This window comes from Tachypleus tridentatus, chromosome 13 (genome assembly GCF_004210375.1).
Source record: "Tachypleus tridentatus isolate NWPU-2018 chromosome 13, ASM421037v1, whole genome shotgun sequence".
In the NCBI taxonomy this organism is placed as follows: domain Eukaryota; kingdom Metazoa; phylum Arthropoda; class Merostomata; order Xiphosura; family Limulidae; genus Tachypleus; species Tachypleus tridentatus.
This window is the reverse complement of record NC_134837.1, coordinates 250,570,691-250,590,709: the sequence shown is the minus strand read 5'-3', so window position 1 is coordinate 250,590,709 and position 20,019 is coordinate 250,570,691. Positions and strand designations below refer to the sequence as shown.

General features: G+C 31.9%; 1 protein-coding gene across 1 annotated transcript; it reads left to right on the top strand.

Annotated features, from left to right (window-relative positions):
• The first annotated feature begins 2,695 nt into the window (after positions 1-2,695).
• LOC143237436 (isochorismatase domain-containing protein 1) lies at positions 2,696-18,074 on the top strand. The gene is made up of 5 exons (XM_076476680.1): positions 2,696-2,902; positions 9,955-10,002; positions 11,575-11,739; positions 13,403-13,519; positions 15,402-18,074. The coding sequence occupies exons 1-5, from the start codon at positions 2,798-2,800 to the stop codon at positions 15,546-15,548; spliced, it is 582 nt and encodes a 193-aa protein (XP_076332795.1). The 5' UTR covers positions 2,696-2,797; the 3' UTR covers positions 15,549-18,074.
• The last annotated feature ends 1,945 nt before the right edge of the window (positions 18,075-20,019 follow it).

The window sequence follows — 20,019 nt, the reverse complement described above, 5'->3', positions numbered from 1 at the left end:
GAAAATAGAGGTCTTTTTACAGGGAAATTGGAGAGGCCAGTGGAGTATACCTTCATATCCACCGGTTTTGCAAACAGAAATTCAACGAACACCAATCCTCCTTTCAGCACAGATTCGCTATATCTCCAGAAGGTTCACTTGATGTAACTCCAGTGACTGTCCAGCTACATGATGGAAAAAAGAAGCAGCAGGAAGAATACAAAAGAAGTCTAGCAAAAATATTCAGAAGTTTACGTTTCTTACTGTGTCAAGGTTTAGCATTACGTGGACATACTGATACAGAGGGGAACTTCCTGTAGTTAATGAAGCTCCTGGAAGAGGAAGATCCTGAGTTGACGGCCTACTTGTCAAAGAAAACCACAGTCACATCATCCCAGGCTCAGAATGAAATAATGGAGATGTTCAGCCATCAAGTACTGAAGAATATAGCACACGAAATGCAGCAAAGTAAAATCTTTGCATTAATGGTTGATGGCTCTTAAGATGTTACAGGTGCCGAACAGGAACCAATATAATGTACGATACGTAGATGAGAATCTTGACGTCCATGAGACATTTCTTGGTTCGTACAGTGCTACCAATACAACTGGTGAAACAATATCCTCGACTATACTTGATGTACTGACTAGACTCAATTTACCACTGTCAGGATTAAGAGCACAAACTTATGATGGAGCCGCTAACATGAGTTGTGCGTACAGTGGATGTTAGGCGAAAATAAAAGAAAACTAACAGTCAGCTTTGTTTTTTACTGCGGAGCACACAAGGCTAATTTAATAATGTAACATGCAGTTGAAGCTTGTGAACGTGTTACAGATTCTATCCAGTGGGTACATGAACTTGATGTCTTGCTTCAGAGGTCAGGCAAATACAAGGAAATATTTGAAAATATTGTGTCGTCAGGCAGCCACAATGGTACAGTTAAATACATCCGCCCACTGTGTCCAACACGCTGATTGTGCCGCCTATCTGCAATTATATGTGCCAATGATCACTACAGTGATATTGTTGATTCTTTGTCTGAATTAGCAAATGAAAAATCAGATGTAGCAGTGAAAGAACGAGGTCTACTGGACAGATTTGACAAAGGAAAGACAGTTTTGGGATTGTTGATGGCTCAGCATCCATTAGCTGCATTAGAGGAACTAAACCGTGCATTCCAAGCAAAATCAGCGACAGTATCTGGCATGATTGAAGCATCTGCAATAACAGTTGAGCAATTGCGGGTATTGCAAACAGAGGAAAATTACAACATGATGTTTGATGAAGCTGAGAAAAAGGTAACTTCCCTAGATCTGGTGTCTATTGAACTACCACACGCATTCGCAAACCTCCCAGAAGGATCACAGGTGGTGGCTCAGCACACCATTTTGCAACAACTAGAGATTACTACAGAAGCCAATATTTTGAATTTGTGGACACAGTCATAGAACATCTGACCACTAGATTCAATGCAGACAACAATGACTTGAGGCAATATCTGGCACTTGAGAACATGATCACATCTGGCAAGATTAACAACTCGGTTATAAACTTCTATCCAGAAATCTCTGCACAACGGCTCGAGTTTCAGATGCCCATGTTCAAAGGAACAACAAAAGCAGTATCTCTGAATGGTGCGAAGGATGCTTACTGTAAAATGCATGAAACAAGCCAGCAGATGTTTAGTGAAGTGTTTCTTCTCATGAAAATTGTGCTTGTATGTCCAGTATCCAGCTGCGAATGTGAACGCAGCTTTTCTGCATTAAGGCGGTTGAAGACGTGGTTAAGGTCAACTATGTTTCAGTGCCGCCCCAACCATGTGGCAGTTTGTCACACTCACAAAGATGTGGTCGACAAGATAAATACAGAAGAGCTTATAAAGAATGCATAAAGAGATCATCACAAAGGAGGTCTACGTTTGGGAACATGTAGACTAAAGGACTAAATGAATCTTGCTTCAATGAAAAGTATGAATACTTATGTGCTACATTGTATTGATGTGTAATTTTCAAGAGTTCGCAAATACATTTTAATTATTTTTATCAAACAACATGAACAGTTTTTCAGTAGATATAAACTTATCAAGAGTAATTACTAATTTTATTCATATTTGAATACGTAATTCATGCAATGAAAGTTATTAGTAACCTTGTCAAGTATAATGGCCATCTTTTATACTGTGCAGTGTGCAGGAATAAATTCATGTGGCAGTTAATCTGTGACACATTTGTCTTTATTTTATTAACATTTTGAAAACTGTTCACAACACCTCACTTATACGAACCTACATGGAAACCTTGAAGTATCATGGCAACAAGATTAATGTGTGATTACATGTTTACAGCTTTCAGGTTCACGTAATCAGAGATTACCAATTTGCAAATTGTACAGTCCACATACGTGGTTGCAAAAATCATCCCCCCATCGGATGTAAAAAATCTACGTTCCTGATTAGTCTGAGCTGGACGAACTTTATAAGGTTTTTGACGACAAATCACACAGTTTGAAAGGCATAGTTTTTGTTTTACATTTCTTTCCTTTATCCTTTCAAGGTTCATAGATCTTGCAAGACAAAATTGAGTTTATGGCCAAAACTTCACTAATCACCAATAGTGAGGATGCTTAAGGGTTGAAAATGTGCTTTCTAATCCTGATAGGTAAGCACACAAGAGGTAAATTTATGTAGCGATAGATGACGCAATGTTCTTAAATCATACACGTGATACACTGCTAGTTATTAAAAATTTTTTTACGTAATTGAGTTCCTATATGTAATTTAGAGTATTTGTCGTTAAAGAATATTATTATAAAAAATATGATTTCAGCCGAACGAGTAGCATTTCTATTGTGTGATATGCAAGTGAAATTTCGACCTGCTATAAAGTATTTTCAGGAAATAACTGAAGTGTCTCAAAAATTGGTATTGTGCTACTTGTAGTATTACGGTTAGCAGAACTTGCAGTTGTGATGTAACTTTCGATGATATAGTTTAACTTTTATTTATGTTATATGAATAGCTTTTTTGTGTTTTAATGCAAGTCGCGCTGAACCCTAACTTTTTATTTAGTACAATTGCCATTCAAACTGTAACAAAAATGTTTACGAGTTCTGCTCGCACAGTACTGTAGACTATTACAAGTTTAAAACCACGTAACTGATCATGTATTCTCAAGACGGCTGGTGTGGGTGTTTACACTCAATTAAAATACAGAGCAACGTTTCGACCTTATATCATCTTCAGGTTAACAAAGAGTTTGCAAGTGTTACAAACTCTCTTTGTTAACCTGAAGTTAACCTAAGGAGGTCGAAACGTTGTTCTGTACTTTGAAGTTCTAATACCCATACCATCGTCTTTAGAATACATTTTTATTTCAGATAGGTTTCACGTCATCCTGGATTTAGTTGACCAATATCAATGATCAGTTTGAATAAGAAAATGAATGGGAAGCAGATGACTGAGTTATTCCATAATACAAAAGTGTTTTTGACTTGTCATCGTAAAAACATCATAAATTTCGATCATGCTTTAATTTTTCATACATACGTTATGAGTTATAACATTTTCATAAAATCCTAAGTCCATGAACTCAGTTAATGTTAAAAATATAAAATTAAAACATTGTAGGCTGGCTCATTGTTTTGACTTTTATATATTTTTGTGGCACCGACGCTGTTTGTGACTTATTTTCTATATCTTGCGTTAAATTCAGAATTATTAAGTAGGTAGCAGAGATTTTACCCTTTGTATATGTAATGTTTGTTTAAACCATTTAACCTGTGTTTTCGAAAATAAATTGATGCTATCCAATATCAGATAACTTACATGAGAAAAAAACTATTTTAAGATCTTATTTTTAGTGCTTTGTGGATTATGGCAACGTATTTATTCAGGTGCACTTAGGATTAGTAATACAAACATCAATAACATCAGTCAGTAAAGCATTGACTTTGGTGTATTACTGAGAGCCAAGGGTCTTTAGTTTTAGGTGAATTAACCAATTATGCCCAGACTCAGTGTGTCGAACTAATTGAAGAAGGAAAGTTAGTATAATTATGAATTTACTGTGTATATCTATGTGCAAAGTAGTGAGTTTTTAGTAAAATGTAAAAGTATGTTGACCAAAAAAAAATCCATATATGTTACAGAAACTACTTGCACACTAGGTATGTCTGTCAATTGACAATGACCCTCAGACCCACACTCTGACAAACTGTAGTGTGAGGTGATGTTTGTGTGCTGAATAAAAATATGCTTGCCCATCATACAGGTTGTGTATTTTGCATAATCATTATAACCACAGAAATACATATCTAACAGTTTTTTTAAATTTCCCTGTATATTGTATCTGGTATCTACCATGAATTGTCTTTAAATCAGCAGTGTAGTTTAAAGTACATCCTTTAATTCTGACTTTAGATACATAATGTTGTGCCGAATGACATACTTTAACCCCCACCCATCCATGTATAGTTAAAGCAGATTTGTAAACATTTTTATATTCACACTTCCATAATACTGCTAAAGTAATTAAGATATGGAGAGTTTAAAAAAATACCAATCCATTTTGTGCCCAAACTGTATATTTATAAAAAAAAGTTTGGGTTAGGGTTTTTGATTTTATAATCTAGTATATTAGCATTCAGTTTAGTCGTAAGCAGAATGCATAATAAAAATTGGGATAGTGGTTTTTGTTGATACCCGAAATCTGATATATTGTATGTTTCCAATTTGATGATGTAATTGCACAGATGGATTCATGTATAAGTGGTTTAGAGTAGGGTTAAGTATTACTGGGTCACATTTAACCCATCATTTCTGATTGGAAGAAAACTCATGTAAGTGATTTGTGTTGTTTGATTGAGTAGCTCCTAATTAAGAATTATTTAATTAAAGAATGATATCTTGGTAACTGCTATATTTTTCAATAATTACAATTTTTTTAATTTTCCATCAAAGTTGGCAGTTCCTCATTGAATCCAAACTAACGTAGAATTTTGTAATTGACACCAAATTATCTAGCAAAATTTTAATTTCCATGCTGTTTAATGGTAATCTTGTGTAAAAAATATTTTTGCCTACTTTTTTTGCACTTTGAGTATTGATATTATGACCTACATAAGAATTGAAGGCTATCATTAACTTATATTCATCTATGATTAATAAATACATATTAACTAATAAATAGCAGGCATTTTACCATTACAGCAACCTAATAACTTAGGTATGGGCAAGATGACAGGAAGTAATTTAATCCCACCAAACATTCTTGTTATTTTCTGCTGTGAGGGCATTGTAAAGTGATGATCAATCTCAATGTATTTGGTAAAAGAGTAGCCCAAGAGTTGGTGATGTGTGGTGACAGCTAGATGTATTCTCTCTCATCTTTCACTATTAAATTAGGGATGGTCCCCTGCTTGTACAGCGGTAAGTCTACAGATTTACAACACTAAAATCAGGGGTTTGATTCCCCTCAGTGGGCTCAGCAGATAGCCTGATGTGGCTTTGCTATTAGAAAAAACACACAAATTAGGGATGTCTAGCACAGATATAAGTCCTGTAGCTGTGTGCAACATTCAAAACATTTCACCAATCAAGGAAAACTTCTATGTACAAAAGCAAACACTTAAACACAGCTTTATAATAGTGTATCTATCCTTCAACCTTTAAACAAATTTAACCTACCACATCAGATACAAATAAGTTCACAGATTTTGGCTGGAACAGAGAAAAAATGTTTAATCTAGACCCAAGCATTCATGACTTATTATTCTCCTTAACATTCAATACTATTTCCATCCTTTTCATTTCACCAGATAAATAGACATCTCATAATCAGTTTATCTAAGCAGTTGTTCCTAGCAGATATAAAAAAACCTTAACTTGTATTTCTCTGTTCCATTGAAAGTCATTTCAGTTTATGTTGGTTCACCACAAATATTCTCAAAGTAAGTATAATTTTAGTAGTGTAATTTTAATAGAGTGGATACCAAAACACTGGAGAAAATGCTAAGTTGCACAACACAAAATCGTGTAAGTAAGGCTTTATGAGAATATGTGCATAAAAAGTATCAATTGCTTTTAAATTCAGGTTTTCTTTAAATTGATATTACATACATGAAGAACTGATGGTTCTTTTTCACTACAATTAAACAATTTATTCGAGATTTAGTTGTTATAATATCTAAACATTTTTCCCACAACACCATTTTGCACATGCTTACCACATGAAAGTCCTGTACATTTTTGTAACATAAGTTATCACTTTTTCATTATGAAATTTATTTTCAACATTTTAGCCAAATCATGAAGTCCTTCAAATTCCCCACTGAAATAAAAAAAATCTTCACAGGATCAGCTTTTAATATTTTTATTTTTATTTTATCATATGAGGAATATTAATGTTTGGTGTAGTAATCCAAATTATAAACAAGAAGGACCCAGATCAAAATCCCAGTCGTCGCATTTTATCGATTAAACAATTCCAATTTAACCATCAGTTCCCTGATAAAATACCTAAGTTTAATTTTTTAAGCAATATAATATGAAAGGTCATTATGTGTCACTATCCAAAAAAGTAGGACTTTTAATAAAATAATTAATAAGCTTAGGAAGATCAGAGAAGGAGTTAATATTTAAGTTTGTTTTCTGAGGGGTAAATGGGAGTCTGTTTTTAAAGACAGTTAAAAATGGAAAAAAAAAAGTTTATGTGAAAAGGTTAAGAAAGTGAGAACAGAAATAAAGGTTTTTTAAGTTAATTTATGGCTCTTGATGTTGAAATTGTTTGTTTCTTAGAGTTTGAGGGACTATGAGCTGAGGATTCCTAAAAATGTGGGTAGTATTTCTTGGGTTTATTACAGTAAAGAAAGTTTGAGAGAATACAAACAGTAAATTAGGTTTAGGGTTTTCAAAACTTTACTGAGAAACTGTTTCAATATTCTAGATCCAGATATTCACGTTATTGAGGAATTAAGAGGAGGATAATCATGGAATGTGTAGGCTGCATCACCTAAATCATGGGTTGTGTAGGCTGCATTACTTACATCATGGAATGTTTAGGCTGCATCACTTAAATCATGGGTTGTGTAGGCAACATCACTTAAATCACTTTTATTATTATTAATGCTCAGTTTAGCCTTCACAAGTTCAACACACATTTACTTGTTGCTGGACTGAAGCACATAAAAATTATAGAAGAGGTACTTCTCTTTTGTTCTTTTTTTTTAAGGCAAAGTAACAATGTTCCAGGCCAACAGGGTCTGGTCTCCTGAGATGACAAACTAGCAACTGACACATTTACAAGTGGTTTTGTTTTGTTTTTTACAAATTTTACAAGTGAAAATTTGGGTTAAAAATTCTAAAGCTCTCACACCATAATGATGTTCCAATGTACAAAAAATGTTAAACTTCTATCATTTTGGACCATATTTTAAAGTTGCTCAATGAATCAGAAGCTCTAGTCTGTAATGGCCTGGTCTCATGTGTACTATAAAACATATTTATTATGTATTATAAATGATTTATTTAAAGTATATTATCATATTTTTTGCACATACAATAGTGTAATTACATAATTATGTGTTTTTTTGTGTGGTTAATCACTTTTAAAATGTTATTTTCCCTTTTTGCTGTTAAGAAACTTTTATCTTATCCTCCACAACTTGAAGGGGGAATTATTTCTGTTCTTACTGTAAAGGACATAGAGAGTATATAAGTATCTATGTATATAACCAAAACTTCTCTGCCATCTATTGAATCACAGCATAAAAAAACATAATTTTGCTTTTTGAGTATTTAAGATGTTCAACAGTAATTTTTTTATTATAGAACACAACAAGAACATGACTTTCACTAGGACTATGTGTGAGGGTTTAATTATAACTTTATTTATGTAAGTTTTAAATGTATTACTTAGAAACTGGATTTTTTTAAAAAATATATGTATTGTTTTTTTAAATAAACAGTATCACTTTTTAATATATAAAAATTATAGTTTATATAAGTAAAATTTATGAAAATTGTGAGCTCTATACATTGAATCATTTTAATGCAATGAGTTGCATATGACTCTAAGGCATAATCCAACCATTTATTACATGTAGTATTTTCTCAAACTTTTTTCCATAAGGTATGAATAATATGTTTAGTAATTACTAACACAAAGAGCCACCTATAGGGTAGCATTTCTACCAGTTGTTATAATTGCATATTCAAATGTCTAATTGTTTGCAGTACCTCCCCATAGTTCTCTTTGAGCTTTCATGACTCAGTCATAATTCAGAAATCCAGATAGAATTTCAAGCACCTGATGAAGTCTTTTTTTTTTGTGTTCTTTTTGATAAATCTTCAGTTGGCACGTTCTCAGACTGCATAATATTCTGCTGAATGTATTTTGGATGTTCATCCATGCCTTCAGTCCAATTAATGCCTTTACTATTGCTTATTTGTCTCCATGAATACAACTGTAGCAAAGAATGTGAAACTAAAGAGTTCCTTATTGATATACCATGGTTGCTCAGAAAATTTCAGAAGCAGATTTTGAAAGAGCAGAATTCATCTTTTTATACTTAACAAGGTATTGTTGGAAGGAGCAACAATTGTGAGGAGCAAAATTAACGTCAGGACCAGTGAACTCTGTCCTAAGTTAGATTTAAGCAACCAAAGTGCAGTTGTCAGTCTTTTTTTTTCCTCACAGCCTATGACATCCTAGAACATTTGAGGCAACAACCCATAAATGTTATTTAATATGGATAAAGTTTGGTGTTAATTGCTTAATCATATATTGGAACAAAATGAAAAGGGTAAGAGTTGTAAATCAAACCTTCAAAAATAAGGATACCCTAAATTTTATATAGAAGAATTATCTACAAGTCTAAAGAGGCCATAGACTCACTGTAACTTTCTAGTTACACCTCATTTGAAGTATTAGAAAAGATTATGAATTCATGGATAGAGTTTAGAAAACATTCAACAAGAAGTTTCCTCACATAGATGAGTCTTCATATGAGGATGTCTTGTTCTTTCTTGGAATGGAGAGGTCAGGGATGATTGAAATGAAGTATTCAAGGCTATTAAGAGCATTGATAGGATTGAAGTATATTTTGTTTTATTTTTGAAATCTGAGGGCATTAAGGAAAATTGTTGTAAGTTTGAGATATGGAAATTTCATACATTTTACAATGGAGATGCAATGGAAATGGAAAATAATAATAAAAGCAATAAGTTTTGGAAGCTTAAATTTAGGTGGTTGTTTTTTTTTGACAAAATTGTTTTCCAGATGCAGTTATAAGCTTGTGGAATTGTTTCTTTGATTATGATTTGTGCTACTTGAATTATTTTAAATATTTGTTGAGTAGAAAAATAGCTACATTTTGTTTTGATTTTGATGATTTAGTTGGCAAATTTTATGAGCAGAGGTATGCCCTTACCTTGCTGGACTTGACCTTCTGTCACCCCAACATTTTTCATATTCTTATGTTTCTCTAGCAAGCTGCTATATTACTTACAGGATGGTACCACAATTATAAAAGATGTGTATTGTAGAGTCAAGTTTAAATATTTCATGTTTTTTTCTTTATTAATGGCATGGCTTTAAGTACTGAAGCATTCATGATTTACTGCTTACACTTATTTATGTTGTTCATGTAAAATCTTTGGTGCTATATAGAATTTCATGTTTTAGTTTAATATTGTGCAGTCTGTAGCCTAACTGCTTTTAACCCCTTCATATACGATGATTCCTGAAAGTTGAATTGTTGATGTTGAAGGTATTACTCAATATTCTAACAATATTATTGAAATATTTGATTCACAAAAGATAAGCTATTAAAATCTTAGTGGTTTGTCACTGACCTTAATATGCTAAAGAAGTGTTAAAGCACTTTTATTTTAAAGAAAAAATACAGTCATCATTTTATTTATCATTCAGAAATCCAATATTAACCAGAAATGATAGTTATATAACATTTTCACAGGTGGAGACATCAAAGATTTTAAACATTCCACTTATTGTTACTGAACAGGTAAGTGATTTACATCTTTCTAAACGTTATGCTAGTGATAATGAAGCTCTTATAATACATTTAAATTTTTTTCTACAAAATTAAAGTGATACTTGCCTTCAGTGAAGCTAATACATTTATGAAGAAGTACAATGTATGATCTATGTGTTATGTAAAACATTAGTCCAAAAGCATTCTAATACAAAATTCTGTTTAATCTTTAAGAAGTGTGTTACTCTTATTTTATACTGAAAATTTAGTTCTTATGCATGAAATGTATATATAATTGTACATTGTATTGCAATTTGACAGTTTTCCAAAGTTGAATTTAGTAATTCACTCTTCTAGAGATTTTCATATTTGGTGTTTTGAAATTTCCGTAAGAAGGTATTATAAACAAAATATTTTCCAATTCAACATTTTAATCAGGCTATTAATTTTGGAAAGTAGTTGTAAGCTAGAGTTACAAAATGTTCAGTATTCGTGTAACAAAGAAATGACAAAAAACAACTTAGTAGAAATGTTAAGTGCTAGTGATAAAAGATGTACAGTAATAACATTTCGAAAACTTATAATGTGTGATAAATGTATGGATTGAAAATGCATACCTCTTATTGTGGTTATTAAGGGAATTGATGTACATTTAAATATTTGTTTGTAATTCTAAGGGCACTGAATAAGTTGTTGTAAATTTAAGATTTACAAATGTCAAACTACTGTGAAAAGTTGTAATGTTCTTGTAATTACCATAAGAAATTAAAAATTCAAAAGAATTAAATGAGAATTTATTGTTTAGGTAAAAAGAAAGAAAAACATCAGTTTTAATTGTAAAAAATATAAGTAGTACTTGATGGACATTTTATGATTATATTGACTGAAGAAATATTAGTTTTATACAAAAACTTGACCCTTCCTGAGGTCAGGTGATAAGGTGTTATTCTTGGTGTCTGTTAAGTTGCATTTTATTACACTTTTATAAGTTATTTTCTTCCTTCAAGTATAGAACCCTTGATCTTTTTTGTAGTGTATTGTCTAGTAATGTAACAAACCAATGACATTTTAAAATCTTGTTAATATAATGTGTATATTCTCTCTTTCTTACTGATACAATCATGAACAAAACCTTTCCTAGTACCAGGTTTATATTTAGATGTATAATGAAAACAGAAAGACGTTTTAATATTTCATTATTTATTTGAAACTCCAATGTGGGCCACCTGGTGGTGTGTCTACAGACTTACAACTCTTAAAAACCAGATTTTGATACCTGTGGTTGGCAGAACTCAGATAGCCCATTGTGTAGCTTTCAAAATAACAACTCAAAACTGCCAAACAATAGGAAATTTGGAAATAATACTTTTGCTTTATAGTGTGAAATTCCAAACTCACCTTACAGTGCTCTAAAGGGAAGGAGACATATACCCATGGTGGTGAAAGAGTTGAAGTTTGTATTCTTTTGGTTAATGTTTAAGAAGAGTGATCAAAACTTTTAGTTTTAACAATTTCAATTTTGTCTATTTCTTTGCATTTCAGAAGCCAGTTTTTTTTTTGTTTTTTTTTCTTACTGATTCTAACTTCTGTTATTTTTCCCAGTATCCAGAAGGCTTAGGATCAACTATTCCAGAATTGGATGTTGCTCATGCTGTTGGTATTTTTCCCAAAACTAAATTTAGTATGCTTATTCCAGAAGTAGAAAATGCTTTGGCCAACAAATGTTGCTCAGAAGAAGTAGAAGCTGTAATTTTATTTGGGATAGAGGTAAATAAAAGTTAAATTTTTTAAACACTGAGAATTGTCTAAAGTGTACTATTACACTTAAGAAATATTCATATCAACATCAATATTAAAAAAAACAAAAACTTGCCAGTAAGCATACATAGAATGTAATACTTTACAAATTATTTATTTTATGCAAATCTAATCATTTGACAACCACAGTTGCAGTGGAATGGCATGTATCAGAAATACTGTTTTGACACTTGCCATGAAATTTTCACTTGTAGAAAGGGTATTCATCAGTTTCTAATCAAAATATTCATATACTCAAATCATAAAAATGTGTTCAGACTGAAGATTTAGAATTTCCTAGATGGATATTCTAATTAAATTGAAAAACAAAAGTATAAGAATGAACTTGGGGTATCAGGAGAATCCAAAAAGAGACCTTCAACAACTGTGCCCCAGTCGTAGTAATCAAGGTGCAACATTTTGTAACAGGTGAGAATTTACAAATACAAAAACCAAAAGCAAAAGTCTCTCACATGCAATAGCCTTGATATTGCTGAGTTACAAAATTAATTAATTGATAATAATACTTACACTAAACAGTTATATATCTGACACTTTATGACAGAGCCTTTTCCAATAGAAACTACACTACAGGATTATTGTACAACATGACCAAATATGGTGATAGAGACTATAATGACTTGTTGAGGCTCCGAAACTGAACCTTATTTAATCGCATAAATACGTAACGTGAATTACATCCAGCTATTAACTTGTATTTTAAGTAAGAAAGAATGATCTTTAAATCTGGGTAAATACTGTATTCCAAAAAGTATAGTTGACTAACCAATGATATATTTTGATGTAAGCTAGCCACTTGTCAAAATTATCAAATGAACTTTTAAATAAATAATGATAAAATGTGAAGTTTAGTATTAATAAATAGAGTTGAAGAAAATTAATAAATATTATTATAAAAATAGATGAATAAAAGAAAATATGTCAATATTACTTGAGCTGATAAGTAAAATCGGTTGACCTGTTCAACAAATACACACAGAAGGCACAAACATCAAAATGTTATAAATATAAAACTTCAGTGACCAATAATCCTCTGTTCATACTAATGTTTAAATTTGAATGGAGAAGACTTGTGAAAAAAAAGGTGAAATTATCTATTATGGTGTTGTCTAATAAACACCAGTTTCAATTGGTGAATATGTTATTTTGTTCTTACTAAAGTTTTGTAGTCTTAACAGTTTCAAAGTTCTTGTTATATGGATATAATCACACGTCTTGTAACAAAATGTATTAACATTTATAAATTAGATTTGAATGTTTTTTCTTCAAACAGATTTTTCATATATTTTTCTGTTAACTTATAAGAACTCCCCACTCCCTGTTTTAATAAAAATATAGAATTACTGATATTGAATAGATAATTTTTTCTAATTTTTATAAACAAAAATTGGTGACTTGAAAATAATTCCTAAATTATGTTCCTTCAGGCTTAGGTACCAGGTTTAACAAGTTTATTTTCTATCCGTCACGAAATAGTTTTACGTTTTTGTGCCAAAAAACAAATTATATATTTATTATTAATTACTATAGGATCATATAACAAGTTTCTTAATCTGATTTCATAGTTTTTATTTTTAAATTCTAAAAATTAAAACATTGATATTTTCTATAGGCACATGTCTGTATAGAACAAACAGCGTTAGATTTAAGAGCTAAGAATATACAAGTCCACATTGTTGCAGATGCCACTTCATCTAGAAGTCAAGAGGACCGACTTTTAGCCTTTGAGGTAAATGTATAGCAACTTCTCTGACAATAATGTTGTGTAAAGCCATAATAATTCGTAGGAAGATTCATAAGAAATTTCTCTAGTAAAAGGCCCGGCATGACCGAGCGTGTTAAGACGTGCGACTTGTAATCTGAGGGTTGCGGGTTTGCATCCCCTTTGCGCCAAACATGCTTGCCCTTTCAGCCGTAGAGGCATTATAATGTGACGGTCAATCCCACTATTCATTGGTAAAGAGCAGCCCAAGAGTTGGCAGTGGGTAGTGATGACTAGTTGCCTTCTCTCTAGTCTTACACTACTAAATTAGGAATGGCTAGCACAGATAGCCCTCGAGTAGCTTTGTGCGAAATTCAAAAACAAACAAACAAACTCTAGTAAGCCCCATGTTTTAAACTCTCCTCAGTCTGTACTGTTCAAAATCTTTATTTGCATTAAGTCCACATAATGTGTGTAGGAAGATATTTTCCTAACATAAATTTTGAACATTGAAAACAATGGATTTAGCAATTTGGAAAAAAATTATATGCAAAATTTTAATGTTTACCATTTTGTTCATGTTGACCCTTTTTATCTGAAATTTATGTGAAAACAAATTAATTTTTTCTATCAGTTCTTTGAGATACTACTGGTATGGTAATTCTGATACTGATTCTTGGTCCCTAACCTTTCTAGTACCACTTTATTGTGGCTGGAGTGCTTGGCTCACAATCTTTGTGTGACAGATTCAAATCCCTTTCCCCCCCAAATATGCTTGCCCTTTCAGCTGTGAGGGCATTACAATGGTCAGTTGCATTATTCATTGGTGAAAGAATAGTTTACTTATTAGTTGACTGATTGTCTTTCAACTAGAAAATACTTCTGTTGATTGTTTTAAATTCAAGTTGAACGTGGAGTATTTTTATCATCTTGTTTCTGGTTGATACAATATTTACTGGTTGATTTCTAGTCATACTAAATTGTTAATGGTATTGGTGGTACATATGGTATTCATTAGAAATTTCATTTGATGTCTTCAGTGAATATTTAACTTGCTAAGGTGCATGTAGCACTTCTCATGTAGCAAAATATTTTGAGGGCACTCCTATATGAGTCACAGCTGTGGCTAATTTGGTACTTTCAAGTAAACAAAACATTCTGTGATCTGATTGTATGAGTCACTTTAGTTCATTTATATTCAACTGGTTTCAGATCAATTCTAAATTGAAAATATGTGAAGCAATATTTTATTTTAATTAGGTTTTTAATCTTAAATTTTAGCTTACAAAAATGGAAAAGGAATAGAACATTTGTTCAAGACCTTACTTTAAAGCAAGATAGCCTCAAACACTTCCAGTATCAACCATGAGTAAAAAAAAAAGTACTGGGCATATCTTAAAACTGTACGATGTTCAATGTGAAATATTTCTTTATTAACTTGACTCTGTAACCAGACGAAAGTGATACTAGTCAGAAATTTCATCTTTGGTTTTACTATTTAACTAAGTTAATGTTTCATCACACAGTACTCAACAAATGGTAACTGTTGTTGGAATAATAGACAACTGCATCTAATGCTCAGCTCTGAAATAACATCAAACTGGTAGGGATGCTCTGTTTTTATTTTTTCTTGTAATCAAACAGTGAACAATTTTCAACCATATTCAGAGCAGTTACTAAATGTTTTGCATCTTTAAGATATTTAGCACAAGGGAAAACTTTCTATCCTGTTTTGTTTGTTAAGTGCAAAGCTGTACAATAGGCTATCTATCATCTGGTCACCACTGGTATTAAAACCCAAATTGTTATTATAATTATATTTTATTATAATTCAGGAGCTATATTTTGTACAGTTATTTACATAGTTAAAAGAAATATGTTTCAATAATTATTTTTTTCTAACTCGCAGAGATTGCGTCAGTATGGATGCTTTGTTTCCACTAGCGAGTCTGTAATTTTCAAGCTCCTGAAGGATAAAAATCATCCAGATTTCAATGTTATAAGGCCACTTATCAAGAACGTATCTCCACAAACAGGGCTGAGCAGCAGAATATAAATATTTTTGTTTGTTTTTTAAATGATGTCATAAATTGATTTTAATTGTAAATTTGACTAAGATTTTCAATGTTTCGATGAATTTGCATGATCTTTATGAAAATTTTCAGCATTTTAACTGAATTCTAATTAAATAAAATTAAAATAAACTACATATACTGTTAATATTTTGTAATTGTTTAATAGATCAAATATTAGTATCTATTATTTACATCTATAACAAAGTTAGATCTGTTAGTTAGAAAATATTTTTGTTCAACTGTGGTAAAGTTCCTGGTAACAGGTAATTAGTAGAAAACATGTTTGTATATTTGTACTGAAAATCTGAAATAGCAGATTATTCTCAATGAATTTCACAGAAATAACTAATAGAGTTAAAGTACAGATAAGCTAATAGAAGAAATATGCAAGTTTTACTGAAAAAGTAAGGTTTGTCATTTTTTTGAGAAAGTTTCACAGCTTTCAAAAGTTAAATATATTTTGCATCTGTTCTCCATTCATCCTTGAATAAAATGTAAATTTTTGTATGTGTTAACACTTATTTCATTAGAATTAAATTTACTGCCTAAACTTGTAAATACTATAGCAAAAATCTTAGCTTCAATTGGCAGATAGAATTAACAAAAGTAAGTTAATTTCCTTCGTAATTACTTTTTTAAAAATAAGCTATTTATGAATGAAGTTTTTGTAGAGTAATTAATATGTTTATGATGGACTTGCTAGAAATTGTAAAATGGGGCTTTGCTGCTTGGAGTTGAAATTACGTGTGTGGTGGGTATCCATTTGAATCATTGATTTTAGCTCATTGCTATGTCAAATACTACTTGAATTTTAGCCAAGTTAATTATAAAATAATGCAGCTACAAGCAGTTATATTACTGGTTAGTTTCATGGAAGTAATACATGAATCAACTGAAAAATAAATCTTAAAAAGTATAGTGTCAATAAGAGCTGAAAGAATGAGTTTAATTAATAATACAAATAAGGACTTAGAAAATAACAACAGTACTCAAAAATATAACCATGGAAAAGGTTAAATAATTTACAGAACCATAAGATGAGTTAATTCAAATGTTAAATAAAAGAGATTACAAAAATAATCAAAATAAACATATGATCTTTCAAATGGTACTGCAATGAACACTTCAGAAATGTAGTGTTGATTTTAAAATGACTTGTATTGAAAAAGCAACATTATAAATTAAATTGTGAATTCTATAAAAAATTTAGTATCTTTACTGTATACAATCACTATACTTTCCTCAATCAAACCTGCTTTATTTTCCTAACTCAAATTTTATGAACATAATACATGCAAAAAATAAAAATTTCTACTGGCTTTATTCACTTCATAAAAAATCTCCATTCATAAAATGATGTATCAATGTTAAAGCAAATTGCACTAACTTAGAAAACACATAATTAAGTGTTTCATTAACCATATCAGAGGGGAAATTTAAAATTAGTCATTACACACTTGATGTGAAACATTACAAAATTTTCAATAACATCATTTAAACATAAAAAATGTATAAAATTAAAACTAAAAGTGATATATCCTCAATAAGGAGCTAAAGGGAAAGTTTAATGATAAAATTTGAATATCATTATAATGTTTTTGTGCTGATTGAAACTTAGCCCTAATTCATATTTATATTTTACAAGCATACAAAATTTAGTTAAAGTTTTGAATGTAAACAGTTATGTGTTTTAAATAATTTTATATTCAAGAATTTTAGACTTAAAATTGTATTGAATTGGATAAAATGTAAAGAGTATAGAATACAGTTGTGCAACCTGTTTTTTATTTTGTTGTCTTAATATAGAAATTTTAAATAATTTTAATTTCTTTGGATGTGCATACACTATACAGTTTTCAAATAAGTTGGTCAAGAAAAGTAATTTATGTTTGCTCTCACTGTCTTATTTTTCTGTCATTCACATCTAAGATCCCACCTTTATTTTCCTATGGGAAAGGTTTTTGTGAAAGTGTGTGTGTGTATTATGTATGAGATTATATAGTGAACTTTTTTACTGGCAGTTTGGATGATGTTCATTAAGTTTAAACCTTCCTTATGATCAGTGGGAATAACCAACAATCTCATGGAAGGCAGAGATTGGCCCGAGAAAGAAGTTTGTTCTAGTATTTTGTATTTAACATTGTTTTATCTTGGTTTGGAATAAGCTCTAATAGACTTAATAGCTTCACTTAACTCAAAATCTTAGGGTCGTGGGCTTGAATCCCCGTCACGCCAAACATGCTCATCCTTTCAGCTGTGGGAGTGTTATAATGTGATGGTCAATCCCACTATTTGTTGGTGAAAGAGTAGCCCAAGAGTTGGCAGTGTGTGGTGATGACTAGCTGCCTTCCCTCTAGTGTTACACTGCTAAATTAGGGATGGCTAGCTCAGATAGCCCTCATGTTTCTTTGCATGAAATTCAAAACAAACTTAATAGCTTTTAATTTTTTGGCTCAGGCAAGACAATATACATGCACTGTTGTAAATAAATGACTTTTTTCATTGTATTTTTACACTGTATCTAGTCTGTTTTTCACAAACTCTGTCACATTCAGAAGATTCAGAATTACTAGTCAATTTTTTGGGAAATCAATTTTACTAGTAAATACCACAAAATATTTATTTGATAAACATGATTATGTGCAAGCAAATGTTGCTGAAATTTCTTCAACAATTACTAAGACTTGTTTCTCACATCCTTAAAACAAAATATGGCCAATAGAGCTATTAAAAATGCAAGCTTATTTACATATGTATGTATGTAAGTATATATAAATTACTTCAATTACTTTTGCATGCTTTTTTTAACACGTGAGAGAATTATTGTTGGGCAGTTCAGTCTAGACATATGCATATAGATAAAGGAAAGTCTATTAGTGCCAGATTGTATTGAAGGGTGTGGTAACCAGCCCAGTTTTTCAGGACGAGGTGGTACAGTGGAGCGCCATTAAGCCGCGGACCAGTAAACCGCGAAATCACTTAAGCCGCTGTAACAAGTCTTGTGAGCGAGGATTATCGCGGCTCACTGCTAATTTAAGAACGTGTAAAAACGCGGCTTACGAATTTAATACTGGCTTTATAACTTCAAGGGGATATTTAAAAAAGGATTTGCTTTAATTTGGGAAATAAATAAAATATATTACAATAGAAATCGACCGTTAATCTACCTTATCCGCTCTCTATGTCAGCTTTATGGAGGCTGCCATTGTGACCGAATCACACCTCTCCATACATTAAAGTTAATCCGCGGTAAATCCATGAAAAAAGTGATCAATAATTAAAGTATTATTTTTAATTCCATAATCCGATATTTTTATAGAATTGTATAAATATTGGCCACAAATCCAATAGAAATAACTTCAGTTTCTGAATTAATAGTGAGCATATCATATTGACAAATTCCTACCCCATGAGTACCAAACGTAAACATGCATCGTATGACGTTCAGCAAAAGCTGAATGTCATAGAAAGAATACGAAACAGCGAAACTCGCGCTAAAGTTAGTAGAGAGTTAGGCATACCTGAGTCTACATTGCGTGGGTGGATTAAAGATGAAAATAAATTAAGAGTATTTCTTGATGAACTTGATGAGGGTGGTTTGAAACGCAAGAGAGCTAGAACAGCAGAAGATCCTGAGTTAGACAAGGCAACGTTCAATGCTTTTTGTGAAGCCAGAAACAATGGAATTCCCATATCTGGACCAGTTATTCAAGCACAAGCAGAGAAATTACACAAGGAACTTCATGTAGATCCAGAGTTTACTGTTTCAAGTGGTTGGTTAAGAAGGACACTTGTCAATTGTATCAGAATAGTCTATACATTAATATTATAATGATCACGCAATGGCCCGGATGAGGCTCTTCGGCGAGGCTGTTGGCGACTTCGGCTATTAAGCCGCGGTTAAGCAGGTTGACCCCCCAAAATACCGCGGCTTAACGGCGCTCCACTGTACTTGGGATGTCTCTGTAAAAATACAAAGTAGTTCAACTGAGTTTCTGGTTGATGCAGGAGATCCAAGGATTCTGGTGAATACTACCCTTCTCAGGCATTCTAAGTAAAGTCACCATCATATTCAATGAATAATATCTTCATATTTCCAAATGGGAACAAGTAAAATGTGAATGTAGAGGTATGCTTCTGAACAATAGCATGATGGTATTTGTAGTAAATCTCAACACTGGAATCCTCAGGATACTACACAATCTCTTTGCTTGTACAACTGATGAATTGAGGTTTATAGAAAATCCGTCCAGTGCTTTTCAGAAACTCCCTCAGTGTGTATTCCTGTTATGGTGAGGGGACCTCCCAGGGAAGATTATGTTCTTTCAGTTTACCTCCTCTGACATCTAAACACCCACCCCCTTGTTTGCCGTGCATGGTGATTCTTGAAGGGGAGGATAGGATCCTGGTGGTTGAGGGGTCCAACCCTAACACACCGCTTTGGCCTTGAAT

Bases quoted from the DNA above. Each gene is read 5' to 3' on its own strand.
- LOC143237436 (XM_076476680.1), top strand. From the start codon at position 2,798: ATGATTTCAGCCGAACGAGTAGCATTTCTATTGTGTGATATGCAAGTG. The intron at 10,003-11,574 runs GTAAGTGATTTA...TATTTTTCCCAG, and splicing joins CACTTATTGTTACTGAACAG to TATCCAGAAGGCTTAGGATC. The intron at 11,740-13,402 runs GTAAATAAAAGT...TATTTTCTATAG, and splicing joins TAATTTTATTTGGGATAGAG to GCACATGTCTGTATAGAACA.